This window comes from Drosophila kikkawai, chromosome 2R (assembly GCF_030179895.1).
Source record: "Drosophila kikkawai strain 14028-0561.14 chromosome 2R, DkikHiC1v2, whole genome shotgun sequence".
NCBI classification, from domain to species: domain Eukaryota; kingdom Metazoa; phylum Arthropoda; class Insecta; order Diptera; family Drosophilidae; genus Drosophila; species Drosophila kikkawai.
Window position 1 is genome coordinate 22,437,250 of NC_091729.1, and position 23,024 is coordinate 22,460,273.

The 23,024-nt window shown below is 39.5% G+C and overlaps 3 protein-coding genes across 4 annotated transcripts; 2 read left to right on the forward strand and 1 right to left on the reverse strand.

The window, feature by feature from the left end:
- Positions 1-136: 136 nt before the first annotated feature.
- On the reverse strand, positions 137-14,179 carry Picot (putative inorganic phosphate cotransporter protein picot). 2 transcript variants are annotated; one of them, XM_017169415.3, is made up of 6 exons: positions 14,047-14,179; positions 9,553-10,186; positions 2,524-2,696; positions 1,806-2,369; positions 1,212-1,742; positions 137-847 (listed from the first exon to the last, which is right to left on the reverse strand). In XM_017169415.3, exons 2-6 carry the CDS (start codon positions 9,614-9,616, stop codon positions 629-631), a joined length of 1,551 nt encoding a protein of 516 aa, XP_017024904.1. In that variant the 5' UTR covers positions 9,617-10,186; positions 14,047-14,179; the 3' UTR covers positions 137-628. The 2 variants fall into 2 exon arrangements, with proteins under 2 accessions (XP_017024904.1, XP_017024903.1); XM_017169414.3 differs by lacking the exons at positions 9,553-10,186; positions 14,047-14,179 and adding an exon at positions 4,247-4,648.
- Positions 14,180-17,864: 3,685 nt separating this feature from the next.
- LOC108076226 (cilia- and flagella-associated protein 161) lies at positions 17,865-19,269 on the forward strand. Its single transcript, XM_017168969.3, has 4 exons — positions 17,865-18,076; positions 18,140-18,655; positions 18,716-18,820; positions 18,876-19,269. The coding sequence occupies exons 1-4, from the start codon at positions 17,981-17,983 to the stop codon at positions 19,080-19,082; spliced, it is 924 nt and encodes a 307-aa protein (XP_017024458.1). The 5' UTR covers positions 17,865-17,980; the 3' UTR covers positions 19,083-19,269.
- A 103-nt stretch (positions 19,270-19,372) lies between these two features.
- LOC108076144 (trypsin-1) lies at positions 19,373-20,417 on the forward strand. The gene has a single exon (XM_017168872.2). It carries the CDS (start codon positions 19,587-19,589, stop codon positions 20,361-20,363), a length of 777 nt encoding a protein of 258 aa, XP_017024361.1. The 5' UTR covers positions 19,373-19,586; the 3' UTR covers positions 20,364-20,417.
- The last annotated feature ends 2,607 nt before the right edge of the window (positions 20,418-23,024 follow it).

A 23,024-nucleotide genomic window follows, 5' to 3' on the forward strand; every position in this document is an offset into this window, starting at 1 on the left:
TCCTGACAACTGCTTATTAATAACGAATTAGGCTTTGGGGGTGAGATGGTGGCATTTAGGGAGCTGTTAAAGCAAGTAATCATATTCAAGGATATTCCGTACGAAGCCTTTATAAGTCACCAAGTAAAAATCCAAGTTATTTTTTTTTGATATCCTTAAACTATAGTTTTAATTGATTTTTCATACATTTGGTTGCTTGCTTACTTAACAATGTTCGCTTGAGCGGATCATTTCGTTTCAAAACAAATCGGTGAGAGAACTAAACTCTGTCGCTATCACAATAAGATTAGAAAACTACGCATTTGCAATGGTAGACCTCGATTTGCCTAACTAAAGCAGACAATTTGTGCTCGATTTGGTTTGGTTTTCAGTTTTGGGGTTTGAATTCACAATTCACATTTACAATCGGAAGCTAAACTGTCTTTTGTTCTAAGGATCGCTAGCTAAGTAGATCGTTAGTGTATATGCAGGTATAGGAATAGATCAGTGGCTAGCTATCGGTATAACAACTTTTGGCTTAACATATATATATATAGGTAACTAAAACAAGGACTAAGCTACGCATTTCATATCATATAGTGTACGGTGTGTGTGTGTGTATTGGCTAATCCTAAATCCTGGCCGCTTCCTAGGAGCTGGTGATGGCCTGCGTCGGTGGCGCCGCTCCATTGCTCAGCCTTTGGGGTGTGGTGGTGCTGGTAGCCTGCAGGGCTGGCTTTTGCTCATCATCCTCGGGATTGTCCCAGAACTGGCGTTCTCCGGAACCGAAGATGTTGTAGAAGGTGCCGCAAATGATGTACACAAAGGCGGCAATGAAGAACACGATCTGCCACTGACCCATCATGGGCTGCAAAGTAAAAGAGAAGAAGCGAAAATTAATTTTAATTCAGCAAAATTGATGTTTCTATATACTAAAAGTTAAAGAAGGTGGCTGAATGTCCTATAAAAATTTGGCAACACTTCTCAAAATAATTTAATTGTCTCTCTTTAGGGGATATATATCATAGCCTAGCTTGTGTCTATTTATATAGGATTTAGTGTGCTTGTTTATATAATTATTTATTAATTGCTTTGGTCACAGATGCTATATTTACCCCACAAAAGTGACAGTATTTAATTTTTCAAATGTATTTTTTATAAGAAAAAGAGGTCTTGAGGAATATTGTCGCTTTTGTTTTTAAACTTTTCCAATTAAAATCTTGATAACTCACCTTGCTGGGATCAGAGATCAGATTGCCTGCGGCAATGGGCGCCAGCAGACCGGCCAAGTTGGCCGAGCAATTCGTGATGGCCATCAGGAAACCGGCAAAGCGGGGCGTAAGATCCAAGTGGTTGATCTTGAAGCCCGAGTAAATGCCTCCGTTCAGGCCCACACCAATGGTGAGAATGGCCAGCGTCAAGGCTCGGTCGCAGCCTGTATAGGAGGCGGCGATCAAGGCTATTCCTGGGCCATATTGGCCAATACTGTTGATAATCTTCCTGGTGGCGGTCAGGGAGAAGCGCTTGGAGCTGATCATCCAGTCGGCAATCACCGAGATGAACATGGACAGCAGCCACATGGCCAAGTAGGGCAGGGAGCTGAGCAGTCCGTTGGACTTCAGGGAGAAACGAAGCACCTGCTTCATGTAGGTGGGCAGCTCGGTCATCAGAGTCTCGTAACCGTAGTTGTGACCCATGTGAGCGAACAGAATGGCGTAGAAGGGCAGGGACTTGATGATGGCCCTGAAGGGAATTGGAGGACTCTGAAAGGGTATATACAAAATTTAAATACATTTCCAATTGATAATTTTTGTAAGTTAACCCACCTTGACCACATCGGTTCCCCATAGCGCATCGTTAATGTACTTCTTCTCCCGCTCATCAATGGTGGGATGAACCGAGGGATCTTCATGCACAAACATCAGGAAGGCAATGGACCACACGGTGCCCACCACTCCGAATACATAGAAGATCGATGGCCAGCCGCCATCGAATCCGTATTCCGCCAGCAGACCGGACAATGGCATCGAGATGATGGTTCCAAATTGAGCTCCCGCATAGACGGCGGCGCCCATTCGTGATCTCTCGTTGGGTGGGATCCATTTGGCCAGAAGAGCGTGAGTGCAGGGCACAATGGGACCCTCGCCCAGGCCCTGGATGAAGCGCACTCCACACAGACCCCAGACGCCGCCTTCGCGGGCAGCCACCGGGACGAGGAAGGCGAAGACCGAGTTGATTAGCATGCCATAGCCCAGGAAGCGCAGCGAGCCGTACTTCTTGGCCAAAATGCCAAAGGGAATCTGGGTGATGACATAGCCGTAAAAGAAGGAGGAGAGGATATAGCCTTGCAGGGCTGAATTCCAGGGGAATTCGCCATCCTGGGAATCGTCCTAAGGGGAAGAAGATGGGAAAATTCAAATATTATTTATTAATAAATAAAATTATTGAAAAATACTTTAAAGCACTCTAATGTTTCGAAATCGCTTTAAAATATATCCAAAAATATGCTTTACATATTTGTAAAGGTTTAAAAATCCAACTTACAATGGGTATATCACGATCTCCGCACTCATCATCGAACACCTCGTCACCGGACTTAATCGCCGTGTGATTGACCATGGCCACAATGGCCACCGACATGTTTGTCCGCATCACATACGCATTGGCCATGCCCAGGAAAAGCATAAAGGTCACAAAATAGCGGGTGGCAAAGCATCCTAAAAGAATACCACAAAAAATAAGAGAAAAATAATTAGTCAAAAGAGTCTAGAAAATTAAATCAACCAGCGAAAGAGTAAATAATTGTGACTGCGTCAGTGACCAATGAGCGTGCATAAACTAATTTATCTAATTTAGACGAGGGCAAGCGGAAATCTTGTCAGCAACTGTAAATGTTAGCTGACAAATTATATGTTTCGGAAATGCAGAAATAACCCAAATATTTCTAGGCTATCGCAGAGATATTAAGATATAATCTTGTCTGGGGTTTGCTTAGCTCAAGGTTCGTTGCTCGCACGAGATAAGCCTTTCGCCGGGCCCGCTAAGGTGATTCATGGTGTAGATCGAAAAAACTACAACAATCTTTACACAGCACGAAAATATTAGATTTTTACAAAAATTTAACTATAAAATTTAAGTTTTTATATCAATGAACATATTTAATAACTGAGTAATTAGATCTATTTTGTTCTATGAAAATAAACTAGATTCCTTTTGATTTCAAGTGCAGCCTCGTAATTTCTGCTCATTTATTTATTTGATTTCCCCGCCATAGACTCATATTGCGAGATCGCGTTTTATTATAGCTATGAAAGCGATTGTTTACATTGGAATGGGTGAGTGTTGATATTTTTTTTTTGTATCGTTTTGTGTCATTTGGCAAACGTGAATGGTCGGCATTTCTCGGCAATTTGCACGGGCGTGGAACACGTGAGGGTAGCCTGAATTTCCAGCTGCGAGTACAGTTGTGTTCGCTTTAGGTTTTACTATATACATATTTGGCTTAATTTGAGAGCCACTCATACTAAAGTTCAAGGCTGCTTGCAGATTTAATTAAGGCAATTCACTTTTCCAACTACTGAACTTTGCCCCTTGGTGGTAAATTAAAAATTGTGCAATAAGCATTTTTGTGTTCAATAACCTGTCTGTTTCCGCGGAATTTAGTAGCTAAAAAAAAAATTCTTCGAAAAAAATATGACATAAACAAAGGGAGAAAGACCGCATGAATTGCCGAGTCAAAAAATAATTTCAAAAATATTGTTTTTTGCTCGCTGTTTATTTGTGCTCACGCAGCGTTAAATCGCGCGATTTGCTCGCTTTTCCTCGTTTTTCCTCTTACTCCCTCTGTTTTTTCTCTTATTTTCCACCCAACGTCTCGTGTTTCACAATCGGCGCGTTTTGCTTTTGTTGCCAGCCAACTGGCGATGAGGAGAAGCACGTGTATGTCACGCGAAATAAGCCCAAGGAAATAGGTCTTCTTTGGTGGCCTAACAACAAAATTACGTATACGCAGTGGGGTCAGACAAGGTCTAAGAGAAGGCAGGAAGAATTGCTTGTGATCAATATTATTTGTATATATATTAATGTATAATAATTTATATTTAAGAACAGAATATATGGAAAAACCTCTCCTTATATTCTTGTAACTCTATTTCAACACGAAAATATAAATTATTTCAAAGCAGTTTAAACTTAAAAACTCATATTAACCCAAAAGCATGTTATCAGAAATTGTACAACTTTTTTTTTCGGTGGAATTCTAGCTTACTCTGCGGTTGTTCTTCGAGTGCCTCGTGGAGGTGCCTCTGATTCCACACCAAAACATGGCCATCGCGATGGCGATGATTCAGACTGCTGCGTCGAAAGGGCATCTTGGTTGGTTTTAATGCTTAGGGGTTGTTTGCTAAACTTAACTATATTAAATTCGGTATTTTCTAGTTTCGGTTTTTCGAGTTCACGACTTTTTGCGCACACGCTTAAACCATTTCATTGTCTATCTGTCGACTTTTCCGGCTGAAGACCGTAACATATCGCGGGCTGGGGAACTCGGAGGTTCTGCGAGGAAAAACTAGCTCTGTGATAGGGTGGTGCGGTGCCTTCGGCACTGAACGGTCAACTGAGTCGGTACTTTTCGCTCCCGCTTGTTGCTTTCAGCTTTTTCTACTGAGCGCCAACTGTTGCGTCGCCTTCGCTTATAAACCGCGAATGGGTATGGGTATGGCTATGGCTAAGGCTATGGGTTTCGGCATGGGTACCCTCTGTGGCTATTGAATTGGGTTCGGGTATTGTCGGGGTTCTGCGCCGGCGTCGCTCTCTCCGCCGCTGAGCAATTACATCAGCTATGGCTTTCAGATTTTCCCTAATCGAGTGAGGCGATGGAAAATTCTCCCCCGGCAAATGCATCATTTTGCGGTGCCCGGCGATTGATGTCAATTGGTAGAGTGAACTCTTTGCTCGGACCAAAGTCAAAGAAATCGTGCGCACCTCCATCGAGTATATATGTCTAATTATATCGGATGGACGTAAGCATACGAGTAGTACCATTCACACTCACATCTCGTGACTTTAGGCACATGGAATGGGGAGTAAACACGCGCTGCCTAAAATATATGCAATGCTAAGTGATTATGGTAATATTTTGGAAAATTACCAGGTACTTTTGGGAGGGTTCTAATGGTTTCTTGAAGGTTTTTTTGTATAGATGATTTTTAAAAGGAATTTTATAATAATGTTTTTTAAACATTTAAAAAGGAAAGTAATACTTTTGGAGATTTGGAACCCTTTTAAAGCTGTCTAAAAAAATGCAATGATTTATATATTATAGCTACATGGAATATCATTTATACTAGCATAATTTTGGGGCTGATTTATAATATATAATAAGGTTTTAAATTTTTTAAAACTAAATTTAAGCCTCAAAGTTATTTATTATACCTAAAACTTGTGTTATTTCATCTCTAAAATATATATATTTAGTTAAATACCCCCCAAAAACAAAAGCAAATGGAGCAGACACATGTAGACATATAGTATTTGCCGACTGCCGATGAAGTCATAGAAATGCGACGCCGCTAAATGGAGGCGCCCCGCACAAGGTGCACTATATTTTCTGTGTAATTACTGGTCATGCCAAAATGTATACACTATATAATCGCTTTGACAAGTTGTTGCTAATTTTGACATAGTCCGAATAAAAGAATAAAACCTGGCGGCAAGCGGTTCCCCCTTTGTTTTTGGTTTCCACAAACCTCAGACCGCGACCAAAGCTGAAACTGTAAAAATAGCTACAGTCACGCTTGACTCACACAAGTGTTTGTTTATGAACGGGTGTTATTGGTGGGTGTGTGTGTTGTGCGAGTCGAGAAGGCGGAGCTGGCTCTCAAAGTTTGCCGCCGGCTGAGACAGACACGTGTTTGTCGCCTGCTTCGTCTCACAAGTTTAATTTCTCGATCTAATGGGATCACCACGAATAGCAAATGAGCTATAGGTCAAAAGTATATTAAAAATGTTATTAAATTAATGTTTCTTTGGCAACATCTCAAATATTTGTTATTTATGAGTTCCTAGGAATATAGAGAAGTAAAAATATCTACTTTCTTAATTCCAACTTCATAACAAATAATTGTTATAATTAATTTATTACCCAAACCCAAAATCCAAATGACTTAAAAAGGTTTTTTAAGGATATTATTTTCTATATTTTTTAGGCATACCAATATTCAGATCAATATCTCAACCACAACCAGAGATCTACTAGATAATCTCCAACGGAACGATCCAATCCCCTATCTCTCTACCTTCTCTATGTTTTTATGATGCCTTTTGTTAATTGCTTTTTCGCTGGCATTGAGCGTGTCTGCTAAGCTCTCGTGACAGAAAAGAAGAGAAGCCATTCACACTGTCTAGCTTGACATATATAGAGGCATATGCCATATTCGCAATATATGAATCTGAATATGTACATATGTGGGGTGAATTTTTGGCAGACCCTCTAATGGAATATATTGTTTTTTTTTCGTGTGTGCGGAGTACAGTTGTGCGCGCGCTCAAAGCAATTAAGTGGTTTTTCATTTTGTCTGCCAACTATTTTCTATTTTTGTAGCTCGCCACAGCAAATGAGCATAATCTTGTTGATAATTATTTATGGATTTTTGCATTAGTTAATGATTTTACACATATTCTACATGGATTTGACATGACCAGGCTCTCTTTACTTTTTCATAGCATGCTTTTGGGGTGAGCTTTGGCGGCCAACGTAACGTATGCGTAATAACGTAAGCAGTGAGTGGCTTTCATTGAAAATGTAGCTTTCTTTTGTTATGGTTTAAATATGAGGGATTACGTTACTTGAGTAGGGAACAGATTCCTTGGAATTTCTGGATATTCCAACTTCTGATAATTGTAATCACCAATTGACGTTTATTTGTTTTTCAACTCAATTTCAGCATAAACAAGGCGCACTTGTCTCCTATAGAGGAGTGAAGTGAAGTGAAGTTCCTGGTATCGGGCATCTTGAGAGGTGCCAAAGAGTAGCGCAAATATTTGCACTCCATAAAAGAGGCGGGCTTTGTCTGCCACCGGTAAGGTTAAGCTGATGTCAGCCAGCGCATGTTTACTCCCAGTATTTCTTTTTATTATTATTGTTATAATCAGATAGTTTCAACTCAGAGACTCATTCAGTGGGTTAATTACTCTGAAATTTCTATTTAAGTTTCCCTTTTGCAGGTGAAATGGCAGCACACTCTCTTTGAATGAATCTCTGGGCTATTTTTGTGGTAATTGTAATGCTATAAAAATAGTAACAAGCGCACTCGAGATGAGATGAGTAAGTTGTCGCAAAAAAAAGTAAACGTAAATCAAATAAAATTCTACGAAAAATGTTGCAAAAGTCACGATCTCGTGAAAAAAAAGTACTAAGGAATTTCAACTGTCCAAATTGAATTCTTTATAGTGCTCGTCGTCTGTGAGCAGGCAATTTTCCAATTTAGCAAGTCCAGCTGAGATGGGCAGCAAATCGGATTACGCCAGAGCTCCGAGACATCAACAATACTATATGCTGTATATATGTATATACTGCGGATCCCATAGAAATATAGAACGGATATGGAGCTCCAGTCGAGCGCATCGGTGAACAGGTCGCTGCTTCCATTGTGAAATTAGTAGAGGGGGTTTTTTGGAGAGCGACCCATTATTGTGGCATCTAAACTACGGGGGCGTTGGCTCGGAAATTGAATAGATGCGAATATTTTCATCCAATTAATGGCTTGCATGTCGCTCACATTCAAATGTCAATATCAGGGCCAAAAGCCAGCGACCAACTGATGAAAAGAACCACAAAACTTGTCAAGCTGCCAGATCGGAAATTGTGTTTTTTTCTCTGCTCGTCACGACAACGTAGTGAAAAGAGCTTTGTAAATCGTAAAAGTTTAAAATGTTATTGTTGCTAATGAAAGTAAAAAGCGAAAAGTATTCGTTCTCGTTGGTATTCCAAGGCAATTGCCAGTGCATTTCCCTTGCTGACCTTAGCCGAGAATCTCTGGACGAGTATTTTTATTGCCATTACCTTGCAGAGTTCATTTGCACAGTTATAAACACGTACTGTATTTGGCGAAATGCCGCGATTTATAGCTCTGTTTTTGGTCCCCTTTTGTTTTTCGTATTTTAGCCGGTAACTGGTTTTGGCCAGTTGCCTACCAAAAAGGTGAACCGGGAACTACAAACAAACTGTGTCAAGTGGCAAGCAGATGACTCTTTTTGTGTGTAAAAAAATAAATATATTATTGAAATAGGAAGCCAAGATCAACGTAAACAAACCACTTGGTCTGTCTCCGAATGGCAGAATAATAGGCAAATTAGACACCACAATAGTAGGCGGTGTTGACTCAACTGTACCAACCACCCACTGGCACACACACCCCCTAAAAATACACGGAAAGAAATGACTATTAATTACCATCTTGATAATAAAATACCTAAAAATATATACACGTTTTACAGAAAGAAAAAGCAACTAAAAAATAAAAATCTTGAAATAATTTGTTTTAGTTCTTTTGTTTTTTGTTTATATAATATCACTGATTGTGAAAATATATTTTACAATTTTCTCTCCGCGCAAATTATGGTTTTTTTGTCACACAATCATTGTGAATTTGGCTCACGCATTGACGGCTTTTGTTTAATAATAAATTTAATTTTTCTCCTCTTTTTCCGTTGCATAACAAATAACTTCCGTTTAGCGGCAACCTTCTCATCCATTTTTGGGTCTGTTTTCGTTTATTTAAATCAAGTGGATTCCAGGAGAAGCCACTCGCAGGCATTGAGAATCCCATTTAATCGACTTCAAGTGTAATTTTCGAGTTTAACGATTGCTAAATAGCCGGGGCGAACGTGTTCTGGCTCTGTTAATTTGCCCGGTATTTTGAGCCAGTGAGAAATGTAAATTATATGTCGTCTCAGCAACTGAGACATATGTATATCCGACAGTGTATTGTCATGGGCAATAAATGGGGCAATTACCCGGTGACTGGGATCATAGACTTGGGGGAATCACAAACGGAGAAAAGAAAGCGAAACTATATTTGCATATTATTCAGATCAGTGATCATTATTAAAGGTAGTTAGGTTTTTACAGCCGGTTGCTAAGTTATTTCCTCTTGCATTATATATTTTAAGATATTTTATATATATCCAATATTTTGAAATGAAGACTGGAAACTCGTTTACCTTTCTAGACACTTTTATAATTATATCTAAAATAAATCCTCAATTATTTATAGTACTCTCTGCACTTCTTATACAAAGTAAACTCTAAATTCAGACCCTTAATTTGCATCTCCCTTATTATTAGCTTTAAAATTTATGATGTTTTTGTCACATCGCTCTATCTAGCCCTAGAGTGTGACCTAACAATGGGGGTGCCATTGCAATTGGGAATTATCTCAGCTATGGTGTAATTGAAATTGTGAATTATCTCGGCTGTAATTTGCAAATATTACACCAATTAAGTGTGATATTCTACCCCCACGCTCCGGCCTCTGTAATAATTATTATATATTTCATTTTTGTATAACTCACCTAGCGGAGGCTTCTCCAGATCCTTCTCAGTGCTCGCACAAATGGCCTCCTTTGATGCCGACATCTTGTTAATTGCAGAGTTGTTTTAAGCTTTTGTTGAAGTTTAAACACAAAGTGTTAATGCAAATTGATTACACCGCTGCAGGTGGCACGTTTAAATATCACAATGTAAGTACTACACGGCTCAGAATGGAGAAAATAAACTCAGTGTCTGAGGTGTGTTGCAGTGGAATGAGTATTTGCTGTTTAATTATTGACCAAAGCCACACGGCTTTTATTATTTTTATTATTATTTATTGTCCCGGCTCACGTTGAGCTGGAGATTCAGGTGATTCTGCAGGTGACTGTGACTCCTCTTCACTCGCGATCTGCTGCCGCTGGCAGCTGGATTTGTTCTGATTGACAGTCGGCGGGCAGCGGGCCTTAAATAAGCCCCGAACCTGAGCTTCAGACCGAGTCTGCTCTGTCTGGTCCGTCTGTTTGCTGCTGTTTGCACGATTTATTCGCCGGTCTTGTTGACACTCGGTCGGTCTTCGGGGACGGGATCCGGATCCCTTCACTTCTCCAGCAGTTTCCCCGCTTTTCTGGCAGATCGACGATCGCAGATCGCAGATCGGCAGATCAAGCTGTTAATCTGAAAGCAGAGCAAAGCGGTCAACAAATTAGTTTGATAAATTTAGACGGCTTGAATTGGTTTGGCAAACGCCAAGTGTCGCCGTGTGCGAAATATCCATAGTCATTCCGTCTCTAAATCGGCATTTGATTTCGCGATCTCACGAGTCTGAGTCTCCCTACGCACGTTTTCCCAGTTAACAGCGAACGGCGATCAAATATTGGATTCGGTTATACGGGAATATATACTTATAAGAAATTGACAGATCAATCTGATCGAAGGTACAGTTTGTCACCCGATTTCTTAGCCAATTCTAAAGCCTTGAATATATTTTTTTTGCCTTTTTCTGGGCCATACAAGGCTAGTTTAATATTTGCATTCATATAATATATTGCACTCGAATTGCACAGGTAAAGTAATTAACCTTACAGCTCTACTTATCTCGGGCCGCAAGCCTGCTATTGACAATTTCGGGGCCCTGATGATGTAATTTGTTTATCATTTTATTTTTCATATATTTTTTTTACTTTTACTTCACGGTCGCGCGACTGGCAAACTACCGAAAAAATGTTTCCCTTTTGAAAGAAACTGGTTACGCGGTTCGCCGAAACATATTTCCAGGTAAATTCATTATAACAGCGCTTTGATTCTACATTTATTTAAATCCCCACACATATATGTACCGTAAATAATAAATAACAATGCGCACTTGGGTGTTGTGTGAGCGGAATCTCAATTGTTTTTCGAATGGCTTGCACGTCAGAGGAGGAGAGCTTAAACAAGAAAAAACATTTTGGAAAGTTTCGTAAGACGTCTCAACAACCTGCTCTCCCCCAGTGCCTTCTTTTTTGCCCAATTTGTTTGCGCCGATTTCTTAGAAATTAAGCCCACACAAAACCCTAATTGGGCTGTTATATGCCAGAGTCTGGTAAACAATAAAAAATAAACATGTCAAGTAGGGGGGTGCCCACTAATTACAGTAGAACTGTTGCTAAATTTCCATAACTTCAACTGGATTTTTTGAAAAACAAACATCAGCTTGGCTAGAAACACATTTGTTTGTTTTTATGATTCAGATGGGAAATATTTATATCTCATTTGCCTTTGTAATCTGTTACATTTATCCTTATCGCACTTATGCATAAACAATTAATGAATGCATTTATTCTATAACCCCTTGGTGAACCCCATATCGATAGGCTCGTGATCGATCAAAAATAGAAACGTGATCTCTATAGCGTTACTTAATATGATGATCCACTAAAGTAGCACAAATCTCGAGTTTCCTTTGCCGCATTTCTGTCACAAATATTGATCAATTTAGACAATTAGCAAAGTGACTTTCGGGTAAACATCGGACACAAATACCGGGGATATCAAACGTGGACGTGGAATGATTTTGCATTTTATGGCTAAATGCTAATCGCTAAACCGCAGATCGCTGAAAACAGTCAAGTGCGATGGTTGCCTGGCTCCTGGAGCAGCTTCAAGTCTATCTATAACTGATATTGTATAAGATTTAAACAATTTAAATGAAATTCCCCTTGGCAAGGGCTAATTTACTACTGCTTCGTGTGTAATTACTTATCTCTAGCCTATAAATATTCCTAATGCAATAAATTTAAATGGAAAACGCTTAATGTTAATGCCGCAACTGTCGGCGGTTGCTGGCATTAAAAGTGCATTAGTAAATAATAATAAATGGCCAAAAATGTATAGACTTGTGGTCGTCTATAAACCATTTTTACTGCAAAGGAGTAACCAATAGAATTTATAAATCTTATCGCTATCGGTAATGCTTCTTAATCGGATTGAAAAGTGCGCCAAGGCGCTAGCAATTCATCGTCAAGTGGCGGAAATTTCGTCAAGATAAGTGCGATTCCAAAAGAGGCTGACAAAGTTCGTTTTGGCCAAAAGCCCAGTCCCGTGCTTGTAAATTCCCTGCCAGACAGATTTATTGACAGATTGCCGAAGCGGAGCTTCTATCCCGATAAATTGGAATTCTCCGAATGGTGTGCCGGTGGGTTGCCATGAGGGGGCACACTATTAACTGCCTCTGTGACTCTGGGCCGTAAATCAAAAACGGTTATCACCGTTTGTATGTGTGCACAGAGTCGAGTGGGAAACCTCTCATAGATTGCACGGCATTACGAACCCTGGACGGAAACGAGATACACGTGCTAATTATTCTTCATTCACCCTTTTTCGGCTCTTCGACTGACTGAGATGATGGCCATAAAGCGACACAAGACGCCTGATATCAGATTGCCTTAATTATGTCATAATTGGGCTTTATCGCCGGTCCATAAAGCAGCCTTCGTCACATATACAATGGATTCGTGACGAGGCAGGGGTAAATTTTCCATCAGGTTTCGGATTCGGTTAGTCCCATTGGCGCTTTAATGACGTATCCTCTTGAATTAATTTATTTTAATGTTATTCGCCATTTGTTCCAATTGTTGGCAACATTTCCAGCATCATTTCCATTTCCAGTTGCATTTCAATTTCCACTGGGCCGGTTTTTTGGCTGCAAGTGGAGCGCCAGCCAGTAGTAGTGTTTGCATTCAGCTTTTCAAGTTCAAGTTCAGGCCCGGGTTTCAACCTCAACTCACATTCACATTCGATTCGGCCGAGTGGCTATGCACTGAGCTCAAATGTGGCTGCTTCTAATGTTGGAAGAGGGAACTACCTAATTTAAATAGGAATACTTTTCAAAAACATTTTTAGATAAATTTCTAAACCCAAGCTAAAAATCCTGTTCTCCTATATTTCAAGACTATGTTTCTGGCTTCTAAACATTCCCTTTTTATTTGTTCAGTGTATTATTTATAGCCCGAGTGTTTACATTGTTCTGCGCTGCTCTCGAACAGTGGGAAACTGTTTAAGTCCGGGGTCTTAGGGGCCCTCAAAAAGGTATTTTCACGTGCTTATCTGCTTATCGGTGCGCATTTTAGCACTTGAACCGGACCGATTGTTATAGGATCGAAATCGAAATCGGGATTTGCCATGAAATCTATAGTCTAGGGTTCTCGTAATCACTGGCCACTTGTCTGCGAGGAAGTAAGTGAATGTTACACACGAAATAATGCATCATTAGCAATCGTAAATCATTCACTTCAATCGAGTTCCTTGACAATAAAGAGCCATACTTTTCTGTTCTGCTTACTTAACTCGTTTTTTTTGTTCAGCCTTTTGTTAATTTTTTTTATTCGTAATTATTTGCATACGATGTAGGGGGAGGGGGGTCTTAAAACATATTTATAAAATTTTTGTGGCTTTAATTGGCAGGCGGTTTTTAATCAGAAACTCACTCACCTCACTGCGAAATGAAGTGAATTGAACTGAACACAAACACACGCGCTAACAAAAAAGAAAACAACTTTTCAAAAATACGAATCAGCTGTTTTGCCTTACTCTGGTTTTTTTAAATTATTTTCCCTGTCTTAAAGTTTTTGCCATGAGGCTAATTACAGGGCACGCCTGATGGAGGGATCCAATAAAAAGTAAAGGTAGTTAACTCTGGGAATTTACTTTTTATTAGTTGCAGGCTTATTTTTAGCACTTTTTACTTTGTTTTGAAAAGCAATGGAAATGCTGTATAAATATAGTTTATTTATAATTGCAGTGCAAAGGAGAGTTTCCTAATCTAAATATTAACACATAGCACTTTTTCTTTGATATTTAAGACCAGAAAGTAATTATTTTTTTTAACATTTTACATTTTCTAAAACAGGAAGAAACTGAATTTATCTGTCGAGTGTTCACTGTTTCTTCCCTAACTGGATACCAGCGAATTAGCGGACAAAAACAAAGGAGCAAAAATTAAAAACGCAGCAAAATTCTCTCAACTTTAGATTTTAGACTTGAAATTTGTCACTCACATTTTTATTTTGTGGAAGCTCCGCACGCACTTTTGGGGAAACCAGCCTTTTTTCCTTGCTATTTTTCCGGGCTTTTCACTTGTCGCCTCTTTTCGCAACGAGCGTTGGCACTGTAATGAGTTACTACCTCGGCTAATTGAACGTTTTTATAATTTTGTTTCTGTTTTTTGCTCGCATCGCGGCTACGTTGACGCCGACAGCGACCGAGGCGGCGGCGTTAGGAAGCACGAAGCTCTCAATTTAATTCATCGGCCGAGCTTCGTTTTGCCTGATACCTGCCGGCCAGGTGATAATGATTATGATAACTGGCGGCCATAAACCAATTGAACGAGTGGAGTGACAGGTGAAACGGCCCTTTGAGGATCTCACTGGGAGAGTGAGAGAGAGACTGTGTTCCTGTCATGGAATAACATTTAAAGAGAGCCAAGAGAGTCAAGTGCAGTTACTTTGATTCGACTCTCGCTCAATCGTGTGCCGCTCACGTGAGCTCTCACTCGCACTTTCTGGCAAATTAATAACTTAATTGCTCTCACTCGCATGAGAGACGCATGGCGATGAGCGATGAGAGGCTTTTACGATATTGACAAATTGACAAGAATAATGGAGAGATTTACAAGGACGGAAAAGTCAAAATATGGGGATAATGCCTGATACACCCCCCCAATCAAAGCCAAGAAACAGCTTTAACAACTCTGGTTACGCACAAGAAACTTGCCTTTTCTGCGTAAATCCGTTTTATTATCAGCTTAGGTATTCGAATTTCAGAGAAAAAACACTTAAAAAATGAAAATAATGAAACTAAAAAGTATTTTTAAAATTTAAAACTAATAAAAACATAAATAATTGATAAAGTTTTCTAAATTTTAATGCTATATTAATCTAGAACTATGTATATTTAAAAATGAATTCCTTAAATAACTTTCAAATTATATTTGCTATTTTATTTTCCTGAATTTTTGATATAAATTGATTACCCTCCCTCTATTCTTTTTAAAATTTTCTTAAAAACCCCTTTCATACCTCCCCATTTTCCGCAGTGCCTCAATGCGCCATAAACCGACTTTGGTCAGCGATAAGGCTAAGGCCAGTTCTCTTTTGCAGGTAGCCAATATCAACTGATTTCGGGTCTATAAAGGGTCGTAAAACACAATCTTGACCAGCAGTAGCACCAATGTGCTACAACAAAACGCGTATATATAAGATATACACATATATATAGGGTCGCCACCATGAATGACTGATCCGTTGGGGCTGGGAAAACCTAGTCACATGACTTGGGATTATGGTCTTTGGATTAGCCTAACAACCGCGACTCCGCATGGTATAACCTTTCGGAGATCTGCTATCGCTGGTACAGGCTATAAGTATGACAGCTTCGAGTGCCATTCAATTGCCCGTGCCAAATCATATTCGAGCAATCCAGCGGTCCCACGAGTACATTATCTCACCATTAATTGTATTTTGCAACTCAAGATAGGACAAAAAGTGAGCTTCAGTGACGGAGTCCCGGGTATCGGATCGATGCAGAAGATATTTCAGCGCCGCAATTGATCGGCTATCGTTTTTGGTTTTGGGGCCCGTCGTTTGACGCAATTAGTATAAAACGCTTTTGTTCTCGGATTCCCATATGTGCGGATTTCTGTTTTGGCCTAGATAACAGAACGCGTACAATTAATGAGTGAGATTGCATTACCTTCAGGTGCAAAACAAGGGTAAGAGTGCTTCTATTCGATTATTTGGCATTATCTTTGATGAAATGCCAAGTGATTTTCCATAGAAGAATTGAGTCACTCAAGCAAAGAGATACTAGGAAAGAGCAGTAGTATGGCTGTTTGATAATTAATTACGATTAATTTGAGACACAGTCTTGCCACAAAAATGTACACGCGACTCAAAGAAATATATATTTAGTAGAGTACAAAATAATATTTAATCATTTAATAAAAAGTAATAAGTGAGTCAGTATGTATAATGTCAGTGCAAAGTATATTTATTTGTTTTATATATTTATAGCTGACTGCTCTTGGTGTTTTCTGAAAATGAAGTCACAAATTATAATGATAAGAGACACTCTTTATTTGTATATATATTTATTTTGAAGATTAAGTAATCTGATTAAAAGTGTTAAGATCTGAGGCTTTGGAATTATGACTGCAGTAACTATATTTATATATGTAATATGTAATTTATATTAACAGTAAAATGGTACAGAATCTAAATATTTTATAAGCCTAAGCGTCAGACTCTTTACAATTCTTTAAATTCAAGATTAAGATTAAGATTATTAAGCGGAACAAAGCAATTTGAACTACTTAAGATAATCTCAGTAATTTAACTGTAAGAAAAACTTATATAGGAACTACGAAATCACTTTAAATGACCTGAAACAGCAAGCATTCCAGTTATGAATAATATTAAGTTCATTTACCTGAAAATGTACCCATATATATAAATAGAAACCTCTAACAATAGTTAATATTAAAAATAATACTAATAGCAAACAAAGCATTGAAATTACCCATGACTTACATTAACTAGATTTATTGCGGAAATCAGTTCCACTTTCAATAGTTCTAACAATTAACTGGCATTACCCTCAGTAGCAAAACCATGTCAGTACGGACAACTCAAGTGTTAACAATTCTATTTTTGACACCAATTGCAGTCACAAAAAACCCGCATTATCCTTGCATAAAATGTGGTAAAAATGCCACCGAATCATTTTGTTCTTCGCGCTGTGAGGAGACCTGCAAGTACAAGTCCCTCGGATGTCCGCCCAGGGTCTGTGGCGGTCCCTGTGTCTGCCGAATGGGTTATGTAATCGATGAAATCAAAAAGGATTGCGTCCTAAGAAAGGATTGCAGTGAGCAACAGGTGGAAGTGCCCTCTTACGAGGTGACCAGTGTCCCGGGCTTTGGTGCCAACTATGATTTTGTCAGGGAGCTTGACCCTAAAACAGAGAAATCTAAAAATTGTAAATAAGTAATCCATTAAATCTGCATAATAATGTGGAACAAGCACATCCTTGTTTCAATTTTTTGTGAAATTCAGTCATTTCTTAAACGAAAACAAAAATAAATCAGTTGGAAAGCTAAACATGAGGCGACTGATAGCTGATTAGAAGGTAAATATGGCCATAAAACACACAGCCCGGCGACAATATATCGCATATAGCCCCCATTGCAATCGAGTGGCTAGATAAGAAACGTGCCGCAAATCGGCCGAGCCGTTCGCTCACGTTCACGTGATGTGCACGCCGATCCATCCGGCCGAGTACATCTACTACTCATACTTGCAAATATGGGCACAAAACGACAGGTAAATCGCGCACAGGTAAAACAGCGACACCAGCCGCCAACAGCGATAATGAATAACAAGCACAATTAACGCCATCAACAGCGGGGACGATGTGCTAAATGCTGATACAAATGGCTTATCTTGTCACCGATATTTGGCCCAGACAACCCACAGAGAGAGAGAAAGCGAATGTCTCACCAAGATTCCAGACTTCTTCTTGGACTCCACTGCAGACAGACCAACGACGACCATGTACCGAGTGTAATCCCGGCAAACATGGCCAGTCAACGCTGTTTGAGCTGGTCTATTAGAGTAGAGGCAAATAGATAACTTAGAGACCAGAAATGTGTGCTAGTGCTAAATATTGTGTCAGGCGTTACTCATACGCAGCGTGGGCTCGTTCAAGTGATTGTATTTGACAAGGGCACCTAGAAGTATGCTTTGGATTTTGAGGTGTGGTGAAAATTGGGAAGTAAAGGTTGTAAAATAAATAACTTGGAAGAGGATTTCATAAATATCTAGAACCTATTGAAATACACTTCCAAACATTTGAATTACAGCCAGTTACAGGCCACAAATATTCCTTAACTCTTATTTAAATTACATTTTCTTTTGCTACACCAAAAAACGTTACAAAATGCCCTGCAGAATCAACGATACGGACTCGGGTTCCACACGTTTTCAGCCGAGTGTAAGAATTGGCAATTGGTTAGAGGACACGTGTCTGGAGGAAGTAAGCTATTCTAATAAAAATAATAAATTAAATAAATAATCTAAATTAATTGCAAATTCAAAGGACAAAATAGTAAACTTTAAGATACAACACGATAAGGGTGAACTTCTTGTGGTTAAGGCACGCAAACTGTATGATAATTTCCTCAAACCTATTGTCCTGGCTGCCCCCAAACAGAACATCATATTCGGGGATGTGGTGCAGCTGATGCCATTTACCATGGGCATCGAGGGTCTAAACTCTAGTGATTTTAATCCCGCTCTATCGCTGGTGCTCAACGAGAAGTTGGTTTATCGCAGTCAAACGATCAACGAGGACTGTGAGTTGTCGGTGGCAGCCTCTGGGCATCCTTGTGTCCGGAACTCCTTTCGCATTGTCAGCGGAGACGATCGTGATCGTACGGGGCAGAATATAAAGTATGGCCAGAGATTCCAGCTGCAGTGCATGTCCGATGAAGATGATCCCATTGTACTGTACAGCGGACCCAAGCGGTGCAACCTGCAGCAGGGCATCAATGCCAGCTATATGTCGCATAATCATGGCGAACTGAATCTCAACTTGGGGCTAGTTCAGCGCAGTGTAGGTTTATTTTCTGATATAAATATAAATTATTTAACCGAGGCTTAAAATTCGTTACAGAAATGTTCTTGTCCCAACTCTGATGTTCCTATGGCTTATACCAACTGGTTTTGCATTCACGTTAACCCAAAGCTACGCTTTGAAAGCGAAGGCGAAGATATACCCGTAAATGATTTTAAATTTGTATTAATTCTTATAATAATCTCTTGACTTTGCACAGAGTAACTCCCCCTTGGTGATTGTCCATGCCACGACCAATAGAAATCTGGCTGCCGAAAATGTTATGGTGCCAACTCTGTTTGGCACAGAATTCCTGGTTTCCGTTCAAAATTATCGCAATATTTTCAAGTATGAAACCTGGAAGAATGTCTGGATTATAAGCAATGGACATGCAGCTGGTGGATCCAAGAAATCCGATGCTCACTGATTTTTAGGAACAAAAACTACAAACAAAAAAGGCCATGGCAATTTAATGCGCGTTGAACTTGATTTTTATTTGGCTAAAATTTAAATTTCGCACATGAAATCGTGTCGGGCCGAGCCCCTGTAGTTTGGCCTAGTTACAAATTAGCAATTACTAAGCAATTTGAAAAATAACTTTAAGTAGAGCGGTACCTTAAAGTGTTTTAATGTGAGTTAAATAATTAGTTGGGTGTGAAATATATTTTTAACAACAAAAGGGTCAAGACGATCCTTAAACTATCGTTTTTCACCAAATTCTGACTGAAATCTTTATACCTTCCAAAGGTATACAAACGCACAACCAAAAAACTGAAACCCCACCTAACTCATCACTATCATCATTACTATCGCAAGTGCTTCCCACATGGAAGTGTGCCATTCGGGCGATAAAACCACTCGAATGAAACAACCCCAAAAGACCTATAAATAGGCAACACCCCCACCACAGTCAACACACTCAACCTTTGTCATGTCTCAGCTTAAGACTACTGCAACACCTCTGATCCTCCTCCTGGCTGTGGCTTCCACTCTCGGCGAGATGGAGCCGTCGGAGGAGGAGGCCCGGATCATAGGCGGACAATTTGCAGCCCCAGGACAATTTCCGCATCAGGTTTCCTTGCAGTTAAAGGGTCGCCATCACTGCGGTGGCTCCTTGATCTCCGAGACAATGATCGTGACGGCTGCCCACTGCACCAGAGGTCAGAGTCCCAGCCAGATGATGGCCATTGTGGGCACCAACGATCTGAGCGCTGGCAATGGCCAGACCTTCAGCATTGCCCAGTTTATCATCCATCCGCAGTACAATCCGCAGAGCCAGGACTTTGACATGTCGCTGATTAGGCTGAGCAGCCCCGTGCCAATGGGAGGATCTGTGAAGACTATCCAGCTGGCCGAGTCCGATGCCAACTATGCTGCTGATACTATGGCCACGATCAGTGGCTTCGGAGCCATTAACCAGAACCTGCAGCTGCCTAACCGCCTCAAGTTTGCCCAGGTGCAGTTGTGGAGTCGCGACTTTTGCAACTCCCAGAATATTCCCGGGCTCACAGACCGCATGGTCTGCGCCGGACATCCCAGTGGCCAGGTCAGCTCCTGCCAGGGTGATTCAGGTGGTCCTCTAACCGTCGACGGCAAGCTCTTTGGCGTTGTGTCCTGGGGATTCGGTTGCGGCGCCAAGGGACGTCCCGCCATGTACACCTATGTGGGAGCCCTGCGATCCTGGATCAAGCAGAATGCCAATGTTTAAATGGAGATTTTTGGTGTGAACCCTTTTGATAACCGACTTGAAAATAAACTTATTTTGCAAACATTATTTAAGAGATTATTTATGGACAAGAAAGGAAGCTAACTTCGGCACGCCGAAGTTTGTATACCCTTGCAGATTGGTTTTTATGTTTATATTATAGATTTAAATGCTGAAAACACTCACAAAACAGAGTTTCATTACATTTTACCTATACTTATTATGTTTACAGTTTGACAGTTTCAGTTTTACATTCCCAGCTTTACATATTTTATACATTTACCGATCGCTTCTATGGCAGCTATATGATATAGTTGTCCGATTTTTATAAAATTTATACCATAATTCTAGAATAATAAAAAAAGCTTATATCTGAGAGTATATAAACATACGTTGAAAAACAACGAAGCTAAAAAAAACCCTGCAGCAGGCGTAAATAATTAAAATATTAATAAATACAATTTAAATATGTAAATGTAATTGATGGAACACACAAATATGAATCAATAAAAGATGGTGAAATCAATGTGCAATTTTTTTGCGAAGGCGGAATTTATTTGGGATCGTTTGGGGAAAAATCTAATTATTTTGAAAGCAAAATCTAAATTTTTAAATTTGTTTTCTGAATTTTAAACATTTTTTTCAGATGTTTTACAATTCTTCTAATTTTTTAAAAAATTGTTCTAAATTTTACAAATTTTTCTGAATTTTAAATATATATTATATTTATTTAAGAATTTTTTTAGAATTAAACAAAATTTTTTTTAAATATTTTAACTGCCAAATTTTAATTTTAATTTAACTGCCAAATTTGAATTTGAATTTAACGACGATCAGTTTCAGTGTGCCCAGGTGCATTTAAGGAACATTTTAGCCAAAAAATTTACAATATGGTCACATCTGGTTTGAGTCTTCGCTTACTAACAGTGTGCCCAGGTGCAGTTGTAAAATAACACCTAAATGTGGATTCAAAAGGTTTGAGTCTCCGCTAACTTGCGCCGGCTCCGAAATGGTTTGAAACTTGGACAACATTTACAATATGGTCACACTGGCACGTTTTTCGTGGCCCAAAGTTTTTATAACAGTTTATACCAGTTTTCAGGTGCTTGCTGCTGGTTTCTGTTCGCCTGTTACCCCAATTTGGGAAACGGGCAATTTGCATGGAAAATTTCAGAAATTTGTATGGGCTGCTGCAGGGATGTTGTTGTAAAGGGGTTGTTGTTGCCATCAAGCTGTTGTTGTCGGCAACAAATAGGTATAAATGCATAAAATGAAATATAACAGTTTATACCAATTATTATTTTTGCCCAAATGTTTTTATAACAGTTTATACCAGTTTTCAGTTGCTTGCTGCTGGTTTCTGTTCGCCTGTTACCCCAGTTTGGAAAGCGGCCAATTTGAATGAAAAGTTTTGCTCACTTCAATCAGTGATGCTCACTTCCATCAGTGATGCTCACTTCCATCAGTGATGCTCACTTCCATCAGTGATGCTCACTTCCATCAGTGATGCTCACTTCCATCAGTGATGCTCACTTCCATCAGTGATACTCACTTCCATCAGAGATGCTCACTTGCATCAGTGATGCTCTATTGGGACTGCCAGTGATGCTCATCTAGCTATTTTGCATTATTGGGACAAAATGGCATTTCACTAACTGCCAGTGATGCTCATCTAGCTATTTTGCATTATTGGGACAAAATGGCATTTCACTAACTGCCAGTGATGCTCATCTAGCTATTTTGCATTATTGGGACAAAATGGAATCTCACTAACTGCCAGTGATGCTCATCTAGCTATTTTGCATTATTGGGACAAAATGGAATCTCACTAACTGCCAGTGATGCTCATCTAGCTATTTTGCATTATTGGGACAAAATGGCATCTCACTAACTGCCAGTGATGCTCATCTAGCTATTTTGCATTATTGGGACAAAATGGCATCTCACTAACTGCCAGTGATGCTCATCTAGCTATTTTGCATTATTGGGACAAAATGGCATCTCACTAACTGCCAGTGATGCTCATCTAGCTATTTTGCATTATTGGGACAAAATGGCATCTCACTAACTGCCAGTGATGCTCATCTAGCCATTTTGCATTATTGGGACAAAATGGCATCTCACTAACTGCCAGTGATGCTCATCTAGCTATTTTGCATTATTGGGACAAAATGGCATCTCACTAACTGCCAGTGATGCTCATCTAGCTATTTTGCATTATTGGGACAAAATGGCATCTCACTAACTGCCAGTGATGCTCATCTAGCTATTTTGCATTATTGGGACAAAATGGCATCTCACTAACTGCCAGTGATGCTCATCTAGCTATTTTGCATTAATTAATTTAATTAAATTAATTAAATCATTTTTATTGGGAAAAGCATTTAATTTTACACTTATTTTACACGTAGACGTTAAATGTCTCCCATAGATGGCGTCTTTCATGTTCAGAAACTGCCCGATAGATGATTTAATCAAGGTAATTAAGCCAAAACAATTAAAATAATATTTAAAATTTGTATATTTACAAATTAGAACCCGAAACAATTAAATTAATATATAAGAGCTTATAATTTTGTGTGTTTTCAAAATTTTCCACATTTATAAATCCGCTTAAACTTTAAAGACAACAAGCAGTAAGCCGAGGACGCTATACTGGATGGT

Excerpts from the sequence above, each read along its gene's own strand:
- Picot (XM_017169414.3), bottom strand. The coding sequence starts at position 4,349 with ATGCCCTTTCGACGCAGCAGTCTGAATCATCGCCATCGCGATGGCCAT. Across the intron at positions 2,370-2,523 it reads GAGATCGTGATATACCCATT|GACGATTCCCAGGATGGCGA; the intron begins GTAAGTTGGATT and ends TCTTCCCCTTAG. Across the intron at positions 848-1,211 it reads TGATCTCTGATCCCAGCAAG|CCCATGATGGGTCAGTGGCA; the intron begins GTGAGTTATCAA and ends TTTACTTTGCAG.
- LOC108076226 (XM_017168969.3), top strand. The coding sequence starts at position 17,981 with ATGCCCTGCAGAATCAACGATACGGACTCGGGTTCCACACGTTTTCAG. Across the intron at positions 18,656-18,715 it reads TGGGGCTAGTTCAGCGCAGT|AAATGTTCTTGTCCCAACTC; the intron begins GTAGGTTTATTT and ends AATTCGTTACAG. Across the intron at positions 18,821-18,875 it reads GCGAAGGCGAAGATATACCC|AGTAACTCCCCCTTGGTGAT; the intron begins GTAAATGATTTT and ends GACTTTGCACAG.
- LOC108076144 (XM_017168872.2), top strand. The coding sequence starts at position 19,587 with ATGTCTCAGCTTAAGACTACTGCAACACCTCTGATCCTCCTCCTGGCT.